General features: G+C 41.9%; 1 protein-coding gene across 8 annotated transcripts in view; it reads left to right on the top strand.

The window, feature by feature from the left end:
* Window positions 1-18,638, top strand: part of CDC42BPA (CDC42 binding protein kinase alpha) — a 334,994-nt gene that overhangs the window by 100,747 nt on the left and 215,609 nt on the right. For all 8 annotated transcript variants that reach the window (XM_039528858.1, XM_039528856.1, XM_039528855.1 and 5 more), the window contains exons 2-3: window positions 1,851-1,942; window positions 12,856-12,939. In XM_039528858.1, the coding sequence (XP_039384792.1) occupies window positions 1,880-1,942; window positions 12,856-12,939 (147 nt within the window). In that variant the 5' untranslated portion in view covers window positions 1,851-1,879. The remainder of the gene's footprint in view (window positions 1-1,850; window positions 1,943-12,855; window positions 12,940-18,638) is intronic.

The raw sequence follows: 18,638 nt of genomic DNA, 5'->3' as shown, positions 1-18,638 counted from the left end.
ACTGGAAGAGAGACAGTATCAGTTTTCCTAAAATTCTTCTGATTTCATAACCCTGAATTGGAGTTCAGTTTTTAAAGACTGGAGGAATCACGACACCAGTATTTGTAAAGTCCTTTGAAGATCCTGAGTGTTTAAATGTTGGTGGGTCAATGAAGTTCCCCTCCTGGAATTTTCTCCAGAACTTTTATTTGGTAGGGCATTGCCCTTCAGTGGGAGGGTTCCATGGCTCTAAGCAATGCATCTTGAAAATTTACCTTTTTATTTTATTGCCCATGGGATTTTTGGGAGAGAGGTTAGCACACTAAGTTAGAAAGAAGGTGTTCCACATGCAGAGGATCCCCTCTGCACATGGATGTAGGGCAGTGGCTCTCAAACTTTTTTATTGGTGACCCCTTTCACATAGCAAGCCTCTGAATGCGACCCCCCCCTATAAATTAAAAACACTTTTTTATATATTTAACATCATTATAAATGCTGGGGGCAAAGCGGGAATTGGGGTGGAGGTTGACTGCTCGCACCCCCCAAATAATAACCTCGCAACCCCCTGAGGGTTCCCGACCCCCAGTTTGAGAACCTCTGATGTAGGGGATAAACAGTCTGTTATTACTTGTCGAGACGTGAAGCTAGACTTCTGTGTTTCTCTTGGAAGAGTTAATTCCAAACAAGAATGCAGACCAAAATGTTTCCTGGCATTCTCTTTGTGTTAATGCTGAGCTCAACTTAAGAGGGGCAATGCAGAATTCTAAACATGAGTCTTGGCACATAACTTAAGGTAGACTTGATTTAAAATAGTCATTTTTACTTACTTAATTCTCATGGCCATGTTTACCCTGCCTTTCCATAGCTGTAGGTGCTGTTACATAATTAAAACTTGCAAAATTATAAATGAAATCTACATAATGCTTGAGACGTACTAGATAATGTTTTTAAAATATATTTGTAATGTTTATGTCTGCACATATGCTCTTAATCATTTGGGATCTAAGAGGTTTTAAAATATTTATTTCTAAACATTTCAGTTCACCTAATTTGTATCTGTCTCAAACTTAGTGTATGTATTATCAGCCTGGTTTCAAATTTTCTTTTGGAAAAAGTCTTATGTTTATAAACTTGACTCTGGAAAAAATACAAAAAATATTATATATATAAAAACACTAGATTTACCTGTGTGTCAAATGTTTTGTTAAAGTTTGGTCACCAAATTAAAATAAAATATAATACAGTGAAAATATATGGCTTAGAAAAAGAATTTGGATGGAAATGGAGGTCAAAGCAAAAAACCCCAAGCAAACCTACTGAACCAAGAGTTAAAGGTTAATTTAGTAACCCTTGCACATAAAGTAGTGATCTCTCAGCAAGTACGTATTGATATACCTTCATGGGACAGTGCTAGCAGTCTAGCACCTTTTCATCAGCACTTTAGTTTTTCTTAGAGTAAAATATTGATCATTAATATTGAACTAGTGTAGAAGTTAGCATATTTCTGTCCAGAGTGAAGTAATAATTTTACCATAGTATACTTTCACAACCAGACATACCAGTCTATAACACTTGGACACCTACTATATTGAAAATCACTGTGTGGATTTATAAAAAATATAGAAGGATATAGGCAGCTTGATTCTTTTTGTAAAAAATATGTACTCCATAAATTTCCTTTCAGAGCAGACAGAAAGTTTGGCTTAGCTCTTGTTGGTCATTAGTTTCAGCTTTAAAGTTTGTAATATTACTTTAGGGAATAGATGTATATAAGCAAAATGTTCTGTTATTTTCAGGGCTCTTATAACTTAATATTTTATATTATTACTGTTACCTATTTTTTTAATGATTGATATTTTCCTTTGTTTCAGCCAAACCTTTTACATCTAAGGTGAAACAAATGCGACTACATAAAGAAGATTTTGAAATCTTGAAGGTGATTGGTCGAGGAGCCTTTGGGGAGGTAAGGTTTTCTGGAACGGTTTTCTGGAACAGAAAATCTTCTGCAGTCAGAAAGTTTATTGGTACCAAGATATTGAAATATAGGTAATCTAAAAATACTACTAAGTGAGTTGGTAGGGATGCAGGCAGGGACAAAAATTAATTGAACTTGAAGTATTTTCACAAAACATTTCAAGTTCTATAATTCCACATTTGTTAAAACAATTACTGATCAGCTCCACTTGTGACCTACCAAGGCAGTTCATATATTTGGGTACAGGAGGTATTAGTGCCTGCCTTCAGCAACTGTTTGCCAAAGTCCATATCTGTGAAAGCATGCACATCTATTTCAGAATGTTTGGCAAAGATGCAGGCTGATGTCCAGAAGATCACCTTAAAAATCTGTATTAAGGCCACTAATCCAAGCATTTGGTCTGGTACAGAAGATTTCAAAAACAAAATTTACAGGGTAGGGAATATTTGTCTTTTTGTACTTTTTATCTGAAGATTTGAAAGTGATTTACAAAGTTGAGTAAGTGTTACTCCCATTCTGCATATGGGAAAACTAAGCACAGAATGATTAAGTGATTTTGAAAAAGTTACACAGCAAGTTATTGGTCTTCTGTCTGTCTTTAATTTACATTTCTTATTTTGATGAGCAAATGGGGATAGATGTGGATAAATCATAATTTCACTATTACTTTTTTTCCACCAAAAAGATCTCTGCCCACACTCAAATAGGCTTTCCATGGTGGATAGCTGTGGAAGCACCATGGTTTTTGTGCCTGCAGAGCCCAGTCCTTGTTCAGGAGACCAATGAGAAACTGAATATCATCTATCTGCGTAGGTTTTTTGTTTTTGTTTTAATCATAGTTTTGTCAGGAAAAAGGGTTTTCCCAATTTTCTTTTGTGTGTAGAAAACATTGACAATGATGGTTGGATTCTACTGAAATTGTTATAGATTTCTTTGGTTTTCCACCCAGCCTGAGGGTCCTTTGGTCTGAAGCTGTACTGTTGAACTGGGCCTGTCAAATGAGCACTTTACTAAACACTTAATCATGTTTTGTTTAGAAGGGCCCGCTCCCCCCCAAATCTTTAGTATTTAATGCTAGATAAGGTCAATCATGTTGCCCTTCAGGATGGTCTTGGAAATGTATTGTGAAAGATGGAAATATTTGTGCCTCACATTATCTCTTTTTCAGAATAGATATCATCTGTGACATTTAATTGTTACAGTATATGTTTTAATCCAAGCATTTTAGAAACATGAACTATTCCCTTTCTATTCCTCCCAATTTGCTTCCACTTTTGAATGGTTATTTGATTATATTTGCATTATTTTTGTTCTAAAACTAAACCAGACCTTTGTCATGACTCATTTGGTAGCACGTACAGTGGAGTTGTAAAGCTTTAATTTTCTGCTCCTGCTCATTTAACAGCCTAGATCAAAGAGTTTCCCTCTTCAGTTTGAACTTGCCAGACAGGGTGACAAGTCACTGGCTTCCAAGGAACTGAACAGCCTGCGGATATAGCAGAGACTGAAGTTTGCAGGTTGAAGAAACCTTAGCTTTCAGCCCCTATTTCTTAAGATCCACTAAGTGAACATGTCTCATGATTTCCACATACCAACAAGCAGTGCACATGCAGAATGGGTAGTTTTGTGAGCAAACAGGGCCTTGAATTTTTTGACAGCCAAATGCTCTCGGGATAGGAGCTCATGGTAAATCCTCAGCAGAAAACGTTCCTTATTGCCTTGAAAAAAAATTGTAGGCAACAGAAAGCCAATGTTCGTTTTTTTTTTTTTTTTGAGGCAGAGTCTGAGGAATATTCCTGTTGCCAATGGAATTTAAGGACTTTCAGAATATTATGTGATTTGGGGTCTGTATGATGGCTCCTCTGGAGGGCATATACCGTATTTGGGTGGCAGGGAAGAGGGGGCTACGAGGACATTTATTTTTTTTCATGAGTAAGAATTAGGCTGTGCTTACTTAGAGTCATGGAAGGTTTAGCTTCTGTAGCTGCTACTAAAGGAACTGTAATTTTTACTTTAATGTAGGTCCCTGCTACTGCTACCACCACCACCACCAACACCATATATACATGTATAAAATGTGAGAACCAGGGCCAGTGTAACCACTAGACGAACTAGGTGGCCGCCTAGGGTGCCAAGATTTGGGGGTGCCAAAAAGCGGTGCCCCCCAAATTTTTTTACACTATTGCTCCCGGCAGGGGGATGAGCCACTCGCAGGCATGTTAGAACCTACCTCTGCGAGCGTCCTCTGCAACTGCGGGCCCCGCTGCCTCCTTCTGCCATGCCCCACCATCACTGCCCACCTGCGCCCCCCATGCAAGCCCTCAGCCGCCTCCTCCCCGAGTCCCTGGGCTGCTGTATCACTCCCTAGCCTGCTCCCTCCAGCTCTGGCAGTTCCAGACCCCCTGCCGCAGCAGTGGCTGCTGCCCAAGGGCTGCCGCCTGCAGACCAGAGCGGGTGACATCAGCCCCACCTGCAGCTGGCCCTATTGACAGCAATGCAGCAGCGGGAGGGGGGCGGGGTGGGGGAAAGGAAGAGGAGACCGTGGCCACTGGTCCATCTGCAGGGGTGGATCATGGCCCTGCCAGAGGATACAGGGCTAAAGAGCTGCAAAAGTATAACCCAGAATGGGGAAGTAACTTGCCTGAAGTCATCCAGTGAGTTGGTGCCAGGGTGGAGAACAGAAGCCAGATCCTGACTCTCAGCTCTGTTCTCTGATCCCCAAAACATCCCTTTCCAGATCCATGCTGGAGGGGGGGAGAAAAGGGGGCAGGAGGGACTCTAGCCACGTGCAGGAGACCCAAGGCCGTTTATTTTCATTAAATATGTAGACTAAATAATGAAATTAATAAATTTTCAAGCTGAACTTGTATTAATTCTAATAAACAATGCCACATTATACAGTATTCATTTTTGAAAGTTTATAATAAGCGATGCTCCGAGGGGAGGGGAGGTGCAAGGTGGAAGTTTCGCCTAGGGCACAAAATATCTTTGCACCGGCCCTGGTGAGAACCATCACACAGCAGATACACATTGCAATGCTACCAGGAGCAAGTACATTGCATTTATTTAAACTGTTGTTCCACTGGGATATGTTAAAGAAATTGGGATTTTTATTCTCTGCAGTCTATTCTCAGGACCATATGTATTGAATCCTAAATCATCTCCTACACTGGCTATCTTTGTGGAGATCAGGAAATTTTGCATTTGGAGTCAGAGTTCCCTCTGAGTGGGTGGTGTATTCCTCTCTACCTCTGAAGAACTGGAAGGTGTTTCAGGCCTATAAGCCCTTGCATCCAAGGAGATCTAGGGAGCTGTATTCAGTTTCTCTTTGCAGGCACCTTTCAGCTTGATGCACAGAAAATAATTTTTCTTCTGTAAGATATTATCAAGGGGAGCCCATATTGGCAGATGCCCAACTCTACTCCCTTTTGCTCCTGCTTCAGTTGACTACGCTCTCTAGCTCATAACTAAAGCATAATTTTCCCCACCCTCATCTACTGTCAGCTTTAGGCACTAATATGGAGATTCTGCACATAGGGTGGCTCTAGACCAGGGGTCGGCAACCTTTGGCATGCGGCCCATCAGGGTAATTTGCTGATGGGCCGCGAGACATTTTGTTTACGTTGATCATCCGCAGGCATGGCCCCCTGCAGCTCTCAGTGGCTGCGGTTTTTCATTCCTAGCCAATGGGAGCTGCAGGAAGCAGTGGCCAGCACGGCGAACCGTGGCCACTGGGAGCTGCGGGGGGCTGTGCCTGTGGACGATCAACATAAACAAAATGTCCCGCGGCCTGCCAACAGATTACCCTGATGGGCCGCATGCTGAAGGTTGCCGACCCCTGCTCTAGACTTTCTTTAGTATTTTTTTTTTAAATCTTCCTTAAAGGGATACCATCAACCTATTTAGTTCCTGACACCTGTCTTCCATAAAGGACAGTAACCAGGTAACTCCATGCAATGTTCCTGGAGAGCAATGCATAAGTGTCTTTTTAAGACTCTGGAATTTATCTTTTTTTTTTTTTTTAAAAACGTTTTGACTTTCAGTAAAAAGAAATGTTAACAAGCTATGCTGAAACTGGGCAACAGCTTTGTTGTTTAGGACCTTTCTTCTAACTCTCCCAGGCAGTTTGAAAGTGTAACTGACATGTTATTTTACATCCGACCATAATCCGCTCTTAATCTATAAGAAAAAAATATTTCTGCACCATAGGGTACATTTTTAGTATGGTACACTAAGATTCAGACACAACTCCCAGTAATATTAATGGAATGGAAGGGCTCAGTCCCCATGGTAAAATATAATCCACAGTGTAAATTTGAAATGTGGGCCGCCTCCTTCATTGCAGACTGGAATAATAAACCTAGAAACTCTGTGATGAGCCATCTCTGTAGCAATTCTAGTTGTGGAATGGCAGCAGAACAGGGCCCTAATACTGCAACCAACCTTCAGCATTCCAATTGAATCTTATCATAAATGACAGGCACTCATTTGCCTGTCTTTTGCATGAAGCAGGAAGAAATTTATGCTAAGCTTTCCTTGCACACTTCTATAGGCAGTTCCACAACTGCCTATTAACTATTATTATTTAACACTTTTACATAGCACTTTAGGCATAAATACCACATTATTTTCTCTGTAAAGACACAATTCTTGCGTTGAGGAATTTGTAATCTAGGTTATTGACGTGACTTGAAGAGGAATAGGGCATCATACAAGAGGAATTCTCCATCACTTGCAGTTTAAGTCAAGATTGGGCGTCTTTCTAAAAGAGATGCTATAGCAGTGGTTCTCAGCCAGGGATCTGGGGCCCTCTAGGTGGCCTAGAGCAGGTTTCAGGGGGGCTTCCAAGCAGGGCCTGCATTAGACTCGCTGGGGCCCTGGGCAGAAAGCCGAATCCCCATCGCATATGGCTGAAGCTCAGGTCCCAGAGCCCCGCCACTCGGGGCTGAAGCTGAAGTCTGAGCAATGTAGCTTCGTGAGGTCACTGTGGCATGGAGCCCCAGGCAATTGCCCTGCTTGCTACCTGCTAACGCCAACCTTGGCTTTTATATGCAGAAAACCAGTTATTGCGGCACAGGTGGGCTATGGAGTTTTTATAGCATGTTGGAGGGGCCTCAGAAAGAACAAGGTTGAGAACCTCTGTGCTATAGCACAAAAAGAGGTGATGAGTTTGTTGCAGAAAACACAGGGTACGTTTCTGTGGCCTTATGATGGGTCCTCCCCCCGGTGCAACCTGGAACTTGGGTACTGCTGAACCCTGTCTCACCAGCTTGGGCTCCCTCTCACACTGTGCTGCTGTGACAAGCTGCAGACCACTCCTGGTCCTGCATTCGCACAAACCTTTACATAGGCAGGGACACACCCAGCTGCAGTTACATGGCAACTTCTCCTCCTCCACCACTCATGAACTAACAATAGAGCAGTTCCAGCCATCTCACTCTCCAGCTCCACAGCCTAGGACCCCAGAGCCGTAGCGTCTTGCCCTGGTCAAAAGCCTGACCAGTATATGAGTTATTACCCAGTCTGACCCTCCGTCAAAGTGGAGAGGACAATACACAAGCCTTTGTTAACTGAGCTGAGATTTTTCCCCAAGCACTTCACTCAAACCACATTGTTTCTAGGTAAAATATAAGATAGATTTTAAGTGATTATAAATAATAGCAAACAGGTCAAACTAGATTATGGATTGGATTTGACTCAAGTAGTGTTTCACCCTGTTAAATAGTACAAACAGTCCACCAGACTTCCTTCCATACACAGGCAGGCTTCCGTCCTTCCTGCCTGGGACCAGCACGCCCCTCAGTTCAGTTTTTGTCCCTCATGTGTTTGCAGGTGTTCCCTTGTGTGAGGAGTGAGGCCCAGTGGTGATGTCACTTCCCCCTTTTATAGCTTCTTCCATCTTGCTGAAAAGATCTTTTGCTTTGACCTGAGTCAAACAGTTCCCATTGTGGAGTGCTATCTCTGAGAGGTTTCCATTGTTCACACTTCCTGGTGTAATCTTTGTGAGCATTTGTATTCTTCTCAGTGGGCCATTTGGCCTTTTTATTGTTGTACAGTAACTCCTCATTTAACGTTGTAGTTATGTTCTTGAAAAATGCGACTTTAAACAAAACGATGTTAAGCGAATCCAATTTCCCCATAAGAATTAATGTCAGTGAGGTGCGGAGGTTAGGTTCCAGGGAAAACTTTTTAGCGAGACAAAAGACATTATATACAGTATGTTTTAAACAAGCTCTAATCAGAGGATTGTCTGGGAACCTGCTCATGAGCTCCCTGAGTTTCTCCTAAAGCAACCGTGTTGATATCAGGTGAGATATTTCCCAGGGAATGCCTTGCTGCTAAATGATGAACCGGCACACGGCTGAGCCCTCAAGAGTTAACACGTTGTTGTTAATGTAGCTTCACACTCTACAAGGTAGCACCGAGGGAGGCAGGAGGGAGAGGAGACAATAGACGCATGGCAGCGGCTGCAAACATTTCCCATCAGAAACTGAACATGATGATGAACCCATACTATCCCGCTGGAGTGCACCACTTCCTCCTCCATACGGCACATGCACGGCCGCACAGGTGCCAACTTTCCAAAATGCCAGGGAGTGATCAATCCCCGGCTCTGCCCCAGGCCCGCCCTAATTCCACTCCCTCCCCTCAAGTGTGCTGCATCCCTTGCTCCTCCCCTCCCACTCAGCCTCCTGAATGCTGCAAAACAGTTGATTGTTGCGGGTGGGAGGCGCGGGGAGGGAGGGAGAGCCTGCACACCACATCCTCATTCTTCCCTCCTTTCCCCCCCCGCCCCCAAGCCTCCTGAATGCCACGAAACAGCTGATTGCTGTGGGCAGGAGGTACGAGAAGAGAGGGGGGAGTTGCTAATCCACGGGGCTCACCGTTGGGTGGGAGGAGCTAGAGGGGAGCTGATGGGGCTGCCAGCCCACTGTGGTTCCAAGCCCTTACCCACTAGCAATCAGCAGCCAAACAACGTTATAAGCAAATATTACACAACTTCAAATGTGTATGTTCTCTAATAGATCAGCGACATAACAACGTTAACCAGGATAAGTGAGGAGTTACTGTACCTGAAAGGCTGATTGTTGGGTGTTCCCAACCTCAGAACATGTTTCAGTGGCACATACATAGCAAAACTTCATCATTTCATATACAATGGTAGCACATACCACTTAACAGGATATTAATGTTCAACAGATTAAGACTTTTAAAATGATACCTCACAAGGCATACTTTGTACAAAACATATAATTATATCACCAATGGTGAATATGGGATGCAGTGTGTCTTTTTGGGGCACAGAGTGTGTCAGGCCTGTGTTATGAAGCAGGTCAGTCTAGATGACCATAATGGTTCCTTCTGGCTTTAAAAGCTATGAAGTCATCTTTAAAAATGTGTTAGCAGGTTGTGATCAACTCGTAGGGTTTTTAAACATAAATTGCCTTGTCTAAAATTGTTAGTTAAAACATGGATAGCTAACATGTTTTTAAAAACACAACATATTTTTCTACTAGACATGGTCAATCCTGTACCAAGCAACCGTATAACCTTTATTTTATGTAAATCTTCTACCATGTCTCTAGATAAAACTTATTCTGTCTACATCATGTACAAAGTCATGTTTAAAACCGTGTTGGCTATGGAGAGTAACTTCCTTTGGATGTACTGTATTTTGTGTTGTCTATCAAGTTACATGGTAAGCTTTTTGGTCTAAAGAGTTTGCTTTTACTATGCATTGTGCAACATGAAACACAGTAGTGCTACTTAAATAGTAATCAACAAGGCTGCTATTGTTTCTAATCAAAATTAAAATAAAATTCTGAAACATTATATAGACACTAGTGTGTGTGTGTGTCGATAGCGTATGTAATACATATATTCACACAAACACATACACAATGGGCCTTTTTGGTGCTCTGCTATCCTCAAAAAATGTTTTTAACTGTCAAAGAAAGAGAGAACTCCCCTCTTTTCATCATAAAATGTCTGGTTCCTGGAACTTATTAAAACTGGACATTTAAACTTTTTTTAATTTTTTTTTTCCTGTGAGCAGGCCACTGAAAAATGTTTGGTATGTGCTGATGTAAACATTTTGGTTTTAGTTGGATTTTATTTTCTCTTTCATTCTTCCAACAGTTTTACATATTTCCCACAAACAGCAGTGATCCCTGGCATGCTGTCAAACTGCTTCTGCCCCTCATTAGCTATGCTTCTCATCTCTACACTGTATGTAGGCATGTTTCTTTTTGCTTCTTCAAGTATTTTTCTAACAAGCTACCAAAAAACCCAAACTGACAATAAATGCCCGCTTGTTTCCCAGGTTAGCTGGGGTAGGGGTCACTCTACATGCAATGGTTGGGAGTTTCAAAGGGATCAAAGGGAGTTAGGGGCCTAAGTTCCATTGGAAGTCAATGGGACTTGGAGATCTAACTCCTTTAGCTCTCCTTGAAAATTGTAGCAGACCTGCTTAGGCCTTGGATCATTAACAGCCACCATTATGGGCCAATTTGGAAGCACCTAACTCCTTGACAGAGTTTTAAAAGTCCACTTACTTTTTTACTAGTGCCAAGCAGAAGGGTTCCCTGGTAAATGAAGGGGTTTAACTCATTAATTTCTGCAAAATTTAACCTCTTCTTAAAACAAAAGAGAAACTTTCTAGCCATTATGGTTGTAAAGGTCACCTTCCAAATATGAAAAAAATATAAACTGATGCAGTGTTGTCTTCTTGAGTGAGACATCCAGCTCCACTGCCTTTGGTACTGCTCATAGATTTCTCAAGAAGCAAAGACTGAAACTGAAACTAGTAAGTTTCAAAACTGCTTTTTAGAACCCTGGTACAGTTATGAAACTGACAAGGAATCTAAATTTTTTTCAGTACCAAATTTGAGCAAGTCTTGCAAAACCCTAAGTCTGAACCTGAAAGTCTTTTATGAATATCCATCTAAACTGAAGGCTGTGGTGGATTTTCAATCATTGGCCATTTTTAACTCAAGACTGGAAGTTTTTCTAAAAAGAACTGCTGTGGTTCAAACAGGAATTATTTTGGAGGAAGTTCTATGCCTGGTTTTGCAGTGTGTCAGAGAAGGTGTTCACAATGGTCCTTTCTAGCCTTGGAATCAATATTTTTGGAATGAATCTTTGTATGGGAAACTAGGTTCATATGCCTGACCTTTATTGGGGGTAGCCTTTAAAAAATGTAGTTTGGAAACTAGTTTTAATAGCGGGGTCTGAGATCTTTGTATTTTCTCCTCTTTTCATTTCTTCTTGAATTGCATTTTATTTTCACAAGGGAGTGGGATGTGATGGAGGGCAGGACTGATTAATGTACCACAGCACCTGTGGGAATTAATAGCTGTTCCACCCAATTTATAGTTTAGCGAGAGAGAGTATGTTTCTGCTTTAGACATCAATAAGAACTGTAAATGGAGTTCAACATGCACCTATACTAGCTTGAAGCTATTTCAGCTGGTGCCATCTTTGAAGAAGGGTTGAAAAGAGCCTTGCGTGACATTTCCTTCATCAAGCTGTCAGCATCTGTTGCATTTTCTTTCCTGTTATTACTTCTCTGGCATGTAGCCAGGTTGCTGAATACGAAAGAGATGGAGAAAGTGTAGAGTTCAACCCGTGTGTGTGTGTGTGTGTGTTGTCACTAGCCTGCAGGGTAAAGATGATGCTAATCTGTGTGACAACATCCTGGTCTGCAACCAAAACAAAAACAATCTTTTCTCTCCTTAGGCCCTGGGAGTATGCCATTCTTTGCAAGGGAATGGGAATTGGTATAGATTGATGTATGGATTTTAAAATTTATGAAGCACTGAGCTTTTCATATTTGAAGGTTAATTTTGTGGCTCAAGAGGTTAGGAGTCCTGGGTTCTGTTGTTAGCTTTGCTTCAGACTTCCTTTGTTTTTGTGTCTTATCTGAACTAGGGAACTCAGGACTGTACCTATGATGCCTACATTGTGAAAACAAGAAGAATGATACATTTATTTTGTATAAAATTCCCAACCTCCCACTTGCCCTGCCTCTTTCTTGACATGATCCCATCCTGGCTTTTGTCATATTGTATCTAATCTAGATTGTAAAATCCTCAAAACAAGGAGTTTGGGTTTATTCTCTTGGTAGAGTGCCAAATTTACCTGTGACTCCTAATGTAAATGTTAAGTAAGAATCAGAACGTCTTTGTTTTTAAGTATTGGGGATAATACTCCCTTAGTTCATGGGGGTGTAAAGAGACCTCAGTGAGAACGTCATATGGAAAATGGTATAGGAGTGCAGAGTATTATGCTTAATTATTTTTATTTATTATAGCTTCCCCTGTTCATTGAAATGGATCTAGAAGATTTATCCTATAGCAAATCTCCAGTAAATCATTTGTTGTACCCGCTGACATTCTAATATTCCTTGGTTTTGGGACCTGACTACTACGTTACCAGGAGCTCTTTCTTGTTTGCCACTGCAGCCATTTAGTTCAGTGATAGAAGAGAGTGGGTTCAATAACTATTCCAACTTCTGGGAACATATCCAGTGATGATATGGCAGTAATATGATAGAGGGGGAAGGAAGTATGGTACTGATAGAAGTGCCATCTTTCAGCTATTGTAATGTAGGAGGATATACTTTTTTTTTTATGTAGTGGAGGCTTAAAGGGAAGTTAAGAACTTTTACAGAACAAATACCCTGGACAGCTGTGAAATTACTCTTCATGGTTTGTGATGATGAATGCTTGGTACAGCATCATGTACGGAGAGTGAAGTTATAAATCAAAGAGTCCAAAATCCTATCACAACAAAAATAAATTAAAGCAACTCAGCCGTCTACATATTTCCAAAAAAGGATTATTCTGGCAACCACTTATTTTCCTATTTTAGGTTATTCATCTGCAATTTCTGTTTTTCAGGTTGCAGTAGTAAAACTGAAAAATGCAGATAAGGTATTTGCCATGAAAATACTGAATAAATGGGAGATGCTGAAGAGAGCTGAGGTAAGACTACAGAAATGTTTTTAGTGTTCATATACTTGCTTGTGAGGACTTTACTCAGTTACTCTTCTTTTTAAAAAAGTTGTGATGAATTTTCATAAAGAAACAAAAAATATACAAAAAGGTAGTTGATTTACAACTTGTATACGTTACCCAAAACTGCATTTTAGAAGGATATCCAATAAATGTATGCATTACACGGCTTCACAACTGGTCTAAGCCGAAAGACCATACAACACAAAATCAGACAGTATTACACAGGCGAAACATGTTAGGGTTGGAGGTAACCAAAAAAAAGACACAACTAAATAAATAAAAGGGAGAGAATACAGGAAAAGGCAGAAAGGGTAGGTGCAATGGAACCCTGGCATTATTTGAGCTATCTCAGCATTCTTTATCCAAATGTATAAAGAATCAGGTTCAAAATTTCTTCTAAATCATATAATTACTCTCGGTCTCAATGAGCTATTCTTTCTTTAGATGCTAATGCAGAAGGTCTGAATACCACTCCTCTATGCTGGTTATAAGCCTACTCCTCCACTTTTGTTAAATTTCTGAACCAAAATCTTAGGGCTCGTCTACACTGGCAACGCTAAAGCGCTGCTGCTGCAGTGCTCCTGGCTGGCCTTGGTGAGGTGCCTTGTGTGGTCGTTCTCCCAGCACTCTAAAAAAACCACTTCAGTGAGGGGCGTAGCTCCCAGCGCTGGGGCACTGTTTACACTGGTGCATTACAGCACTAAACTTGCTGTGCTCAGTGGGGTGTTTTTTCACATCCCTGAGTGAGAAAGTTGCAGTGTTGTAAATTGCCAATGTAGACAAGTCCTTAGTGATGGAGATAAAACCAGCATGTAGGTACGTAACCTGGGACTATAATTTTCAACTGAGTTTTGGTTGCAGAAGTCAACAACTAATTTCACTCTTGAGTCTACCTGTTTCCACAGCTGCCTAGCTATTGGACAGTTCCTAGCATATATATATCAGGGTTCATTTTTTAATTTTTTTTTACTACAGCATCAACAAACATCAGAGGACAAGGCTCCTTGATCGTGCAACCTCTGAGTCCAATACATTTTGAATAAAATCTTTTGCTCTATCAGGCATAGCCTGAGATCCACACAAGCATTTTTAACGTTCTATAATGTGCTCTGCCATTGGGGTACTTTTAAGGGCTGTGATAATTCCCCTTCCCACACTTTCACAAAGAACTCCAGGCCTGGTCTACATTACGCGTTTATACCGAATTTAGCAGCATTAAACCGATTTAACCCTGCACCCGTCCACACAACAAAGCCCTTTATATCGATATAAAGGGCTCTTAAAAATGATTTCTGTACTCCTCCCCGACGAGGGGAGTAGCGCTGAAATCGGTATTGCCATGTCGGATTAGAGTTAGTGTGGCCGCAATATGACGGTATTGGCCTCCGGGCGGTATCCCACAGTGCACCATTGTGACCGCTCTGGAAAGCAATCTGAACTCGGATGCACTGGCCAGGTAGACAGGAAAAGCCCCACGAACTTTTGAATTTCATTTCCTGTTTGCCCAGCGTGGAGCTCTGATCAGCACGGGTGGCCATGCAGTACCAAATCCAAAAAGAGCTCCAGCATGGACCATACAGGAGATACTGGATCTGATCGCTGTATGGGGAAATCTGTTCTATCAGAGCTCCGTTCCATAAGACGAAATGCCAAAGCATTTGAAAAAATCTCCAGGCTATGATAGACAGAGGCCACAGCAGGGACTCAACACAATTCTGTGTGACAAGCGTAATGGAAAGCCAAAGACTCAAATGGATGCTCATGGAGGGAGGGAGGGGGGACTGAGGACTCGAGCTATCCCACAGTTCCTGCCGTCTCCGAAAAGCATTTGCATTCTTGGCTGAGCTCCCAATGCCTGAAGGGTCAAAAACATTGTTGCCAGTGGTTCAGGGAATATGTTGTCAATTTACCCCCCCTCTCCCTCCCTCAAAGAAAAGGGGGAAAATCGTTTCTTACCTCTTTTCAATGTCACCGTATGACTACTGGATGCTGCTGGTAGATGGGGTGCTGCAGTGCTAAACAGCAGCATCCTCTCCCCTCCCCTCCCCGGCGGCAGACGGTACGGTACAATATGACTGATAGCCATCCTCGTCATCATCCTGTGAGTGCTCCTGGCTGGCCTTGGTGAGGTCAGCCGGAGGCACCTGGGCAAAAATGGGAATGACTCCCGGTCATTCCCTTCTTTAAGTTTTGTGTCCTGGAGATTCAGTCCTGGCAGATCGTGCAATAGGGCTGGTAACCGTCCTCATCATAGCAGCTGGAGGCTGAGCTCCTCCCCCCCACCCCCCTTTCATGTCTAATGGAGATTCTGGACTATCATAGCAGCGGGAGCCTGTGCTCCTCTCCCCGCCCCCCTTTAATGAGTAATGGAGATGTCCTGCCTGGAATATTATAGCAGCTGGAGGCTGCCTCCCCCTCATTATATCTCACTAAAAAAGTCAGTGTTTCTTATTCCTGCATTCTTTATTACTTCATCACGCAAATGGGGGGATAACTGCTACGGTAGCCCAGGAGGGGTGTGGGAGGAGGGAAGCAACGGGTGGGGTTGTTGCAGGGGCACCCCCTAGAATGGCATGCAGCTCATCATTTCTGCGGGATCTCGGGGGCTCTGACCCGGAGCAGCTGTGCTCTCTGGTTCTCTAGTAGACTTGCCCCATATTCTAGGCAGGACTGACTCTATTTTAGACAAAACATAAAGAAGGGAATGACCTGGGAAGTCATTCCCATTTTTGTCCATGTGCCCCCGGCCGACCTCAGCGAGGCCAGCCAGGAGCACCCATGACAGCAGCAGATGGTACAATATGACTGGTAACCGTCATCGCCAATTTCCAAAGCAGCAGACGGTGCAATAGGGCTGGTAACCGTCTCTGCTACCTTGCACAGGCAAATGAATGCTGCTGTGTAGCACTGCAGTACCGCGTCTGTTAGCAGCATCCAGTACACATACGGTGACAGTGAAAAAAGGCTAAACGGGCTCCATGGTTACCATGCTATGGCGTCTGCCAGGGCAATCCAGAAAAAAGGGGCACAAAATGATTGTCTGCCGTTGCTTTCACGGAGGAAGGATTGAGTGACGACATTTACCCAGAATCACCCGCGACACTGTTTTTGCTCCGTCATGCATTGTGATCTCAACCCAGAATTCCAATGGATGGGGGAGACTGCGGGAACTATGGGATAGCTACCCACAGTGCAACGCTCTGGAAATCGATGCTAGCCTCGGTACATGGACGCACACTGCCGAATTAATGTGCTTAGTGTGGCTGCGTGCACTCGACTTTATACAATCTGTTTTAAAAAAACTGGTTTCTGTAAAATCGGAATAATCCCGTAATGTAGACATACCTCCAGACTGCTGGAGTTCCTCTTCATTAATAAAGCATACGTAGTGGACATGGGCCTGGGGAATGTATGAAACATTCCAGTAGTTCTTAGTAACTCTGGGGCCTGTGGCAGTCCTAGGGCATCCAGACCAAACTGATAAGTTGGCAAGTCTTTTAGTTGTTAGTACAGTCACTCAACTAAAGATGTCAGGTCATATTGTTTCTTGAATGTTAGAAATCTATATCATACCCCTGTTCAGCCAGTTTCTCCAAGTTTTTTCCCAGTCTTCAAGTCTGGGTTACCCTAGATAGGTGCTTTTGGAGCACAGCAAGGATTAAATGAGTACCTCTTAACTAGGACAGCCCAGACCCTTTGTGCAGCCACTGCTGCAGGCATCCTATTTTTCTCTATTAGACAAAAAGAAAAACTCAGCAGACCCGCAGAGGAGGTGGATGCATTAATACCTGTTCAGTTTCCACCCAGGTAAGTATAAGGGTGTTAGCATGCTGGAACCAATTTGACATCTGTGACATGATGAAAGGATAATAGTAATTTTGTAGATCTGGGAGCATAAACCACTCTTGGACATTAGGGAGCTGGAGGTTTTCAAATGATAGTCATGTGTGTTGACCAGGGCCCCGCAGAAATGCTCTAATAATGTTAGTAAATTTTAAAAAATGAAACAGAGGGGTATATACAGGTGGGCCATTTAGAATATAGAGGAGCCTAAACAGAATATTCATTTTTACTGTATTGACCTTCTCGATAGGCTCAGGGAGAGAAGATGCCACTTATTTGTATCATTACTTATTTGAAAGAGTACAGGATCTAAAGTTATCTTCGCTAGTTTGTTAAAGTTTCTTGGTACTTATACTTGCGTACTTAATTACATCAGGTTGCCTATGGAAATTCTATTAAGAAAAAGCCACATGACATGACAACCAGGAGACTTGCAATATTTTTTATTTTTCCCGATTTATTTTTTAACTAGCTATTGCTCCAAATTTTTGAATTTGTGATAGGAGGGTTAGAATAGTGATTTCTAGTTTGGCTATATACAAAAGGACATTGTCTGCATATAACATCAGTCTGTACTCCACGGAGCCAAGTTGCATGCCCTAGGTATCTGGATGAGTTTGTATAGCTACTCTCCTCTTTAAACAAAAGGAAAGTGAACCTTATTGGGTTTGAGTACAGTATTTGTACCAGCTGTACTTTTGAATCCACCTTATAGTAATTTCATTTAGACAACATTTCCGTAGTTTGTTTATGAGAATGTCATGTGAGACTGTGTTAAAAGCCTTACTGAAACCAAGATACATCACATATACTGGTTTTCCCCTATCCACTAGGCCGGTAACATTGTCAAAGAAGATCAGGTTGATTTGGCATGATTTGCTCTTGACAAACTCATGCTGGCAATTCCTTATAACCCTGTTATCCTTCAGGTGCTTTCTTCCTGTTTGGAATGCAGCCCTTATTATGGGAAATCTCCCCCTCCCCCCCAATACTGAAACAAATACAATTGATTTAGGGAATATGTATACTTAAAACATTACAGCAGCACAGCTGCAGTGCTACACTTCTGTAGACACTTGCTACAGTGACAGTTGGGGTCTTTCATCACTGTAGTTAATCCACCTCCACGAGAGGCGGTATCTAGGTTGACAGAAGAATTCTGCCGTTGTCCTAACACAGTCTTCACTGGGGATTAGGTCGACAGCTATATCTCTCAAGGGTGTGGATTTTTCATAGCTATGCTGATGTAAATTTTCAGTGTAGACCAGCCCACAGATATCATCAGTTTATTGAAAAGTAGGAAAGGATAAATTGTAGTAAAACCATCCTTGTTGTAAATAATTTATTTTAGAGGCTTAAATTATTTTAACATGGTATGTTTTATAAATATGTGTGCTTGTGTAACATTTAAATTGCATAGAGTAAAAGTTAACCTTTGTACATGATGCCAGCAATTCCCCCCAAGTCTGGTATAACATCTTCCAGCTAATGTAGTCCTGTATCTCAAGTGGTAGAAGTCTGTGCTACAACCCAGAAGACTCAGGATTCAAACCTTGAAGAGGTTACTGCAGTTCTATGTAACAGAATTTGTTTTTTTTTCTTTTGTTCTTTAAAACATCCTAGGACATTACTTACAAAAAAACTAAATTAAAAAGATATTATGTAGTTAGCAAAGTCAAGCACTGAAAAGTAAGCAAAATGTCAGATTTACAGTAGTCCATGCAACCTTAATTTGGCCTCTTGGTTATGGTTATGACTGTTAATTACATGACCCCATACAATTTTATCCACATGGCCCCTGCCTAATTCGGTGAACAGGTTGG

Source organism: Mauremys reevesii, linkage group 3, assembly GCF_016161935.1.
Source record: "Mauremys reevesii isolate NIE-2019 linkage group 3, ASM1616193v1, whole genome shotgun sequence".
In the NCBI taxonomy this organism is placed as follows: domain Eukaryota; kingdom Metazoa; phylum Chordata; order Testudines; family Geoemydidae; genus Mauremys; species Mauremys reevesii.
The sequence above is the reverse complement of the archived record's forward strand: the minus strand, read 5'-3'. Positions and strand labels throughout refer to the sequence as shown.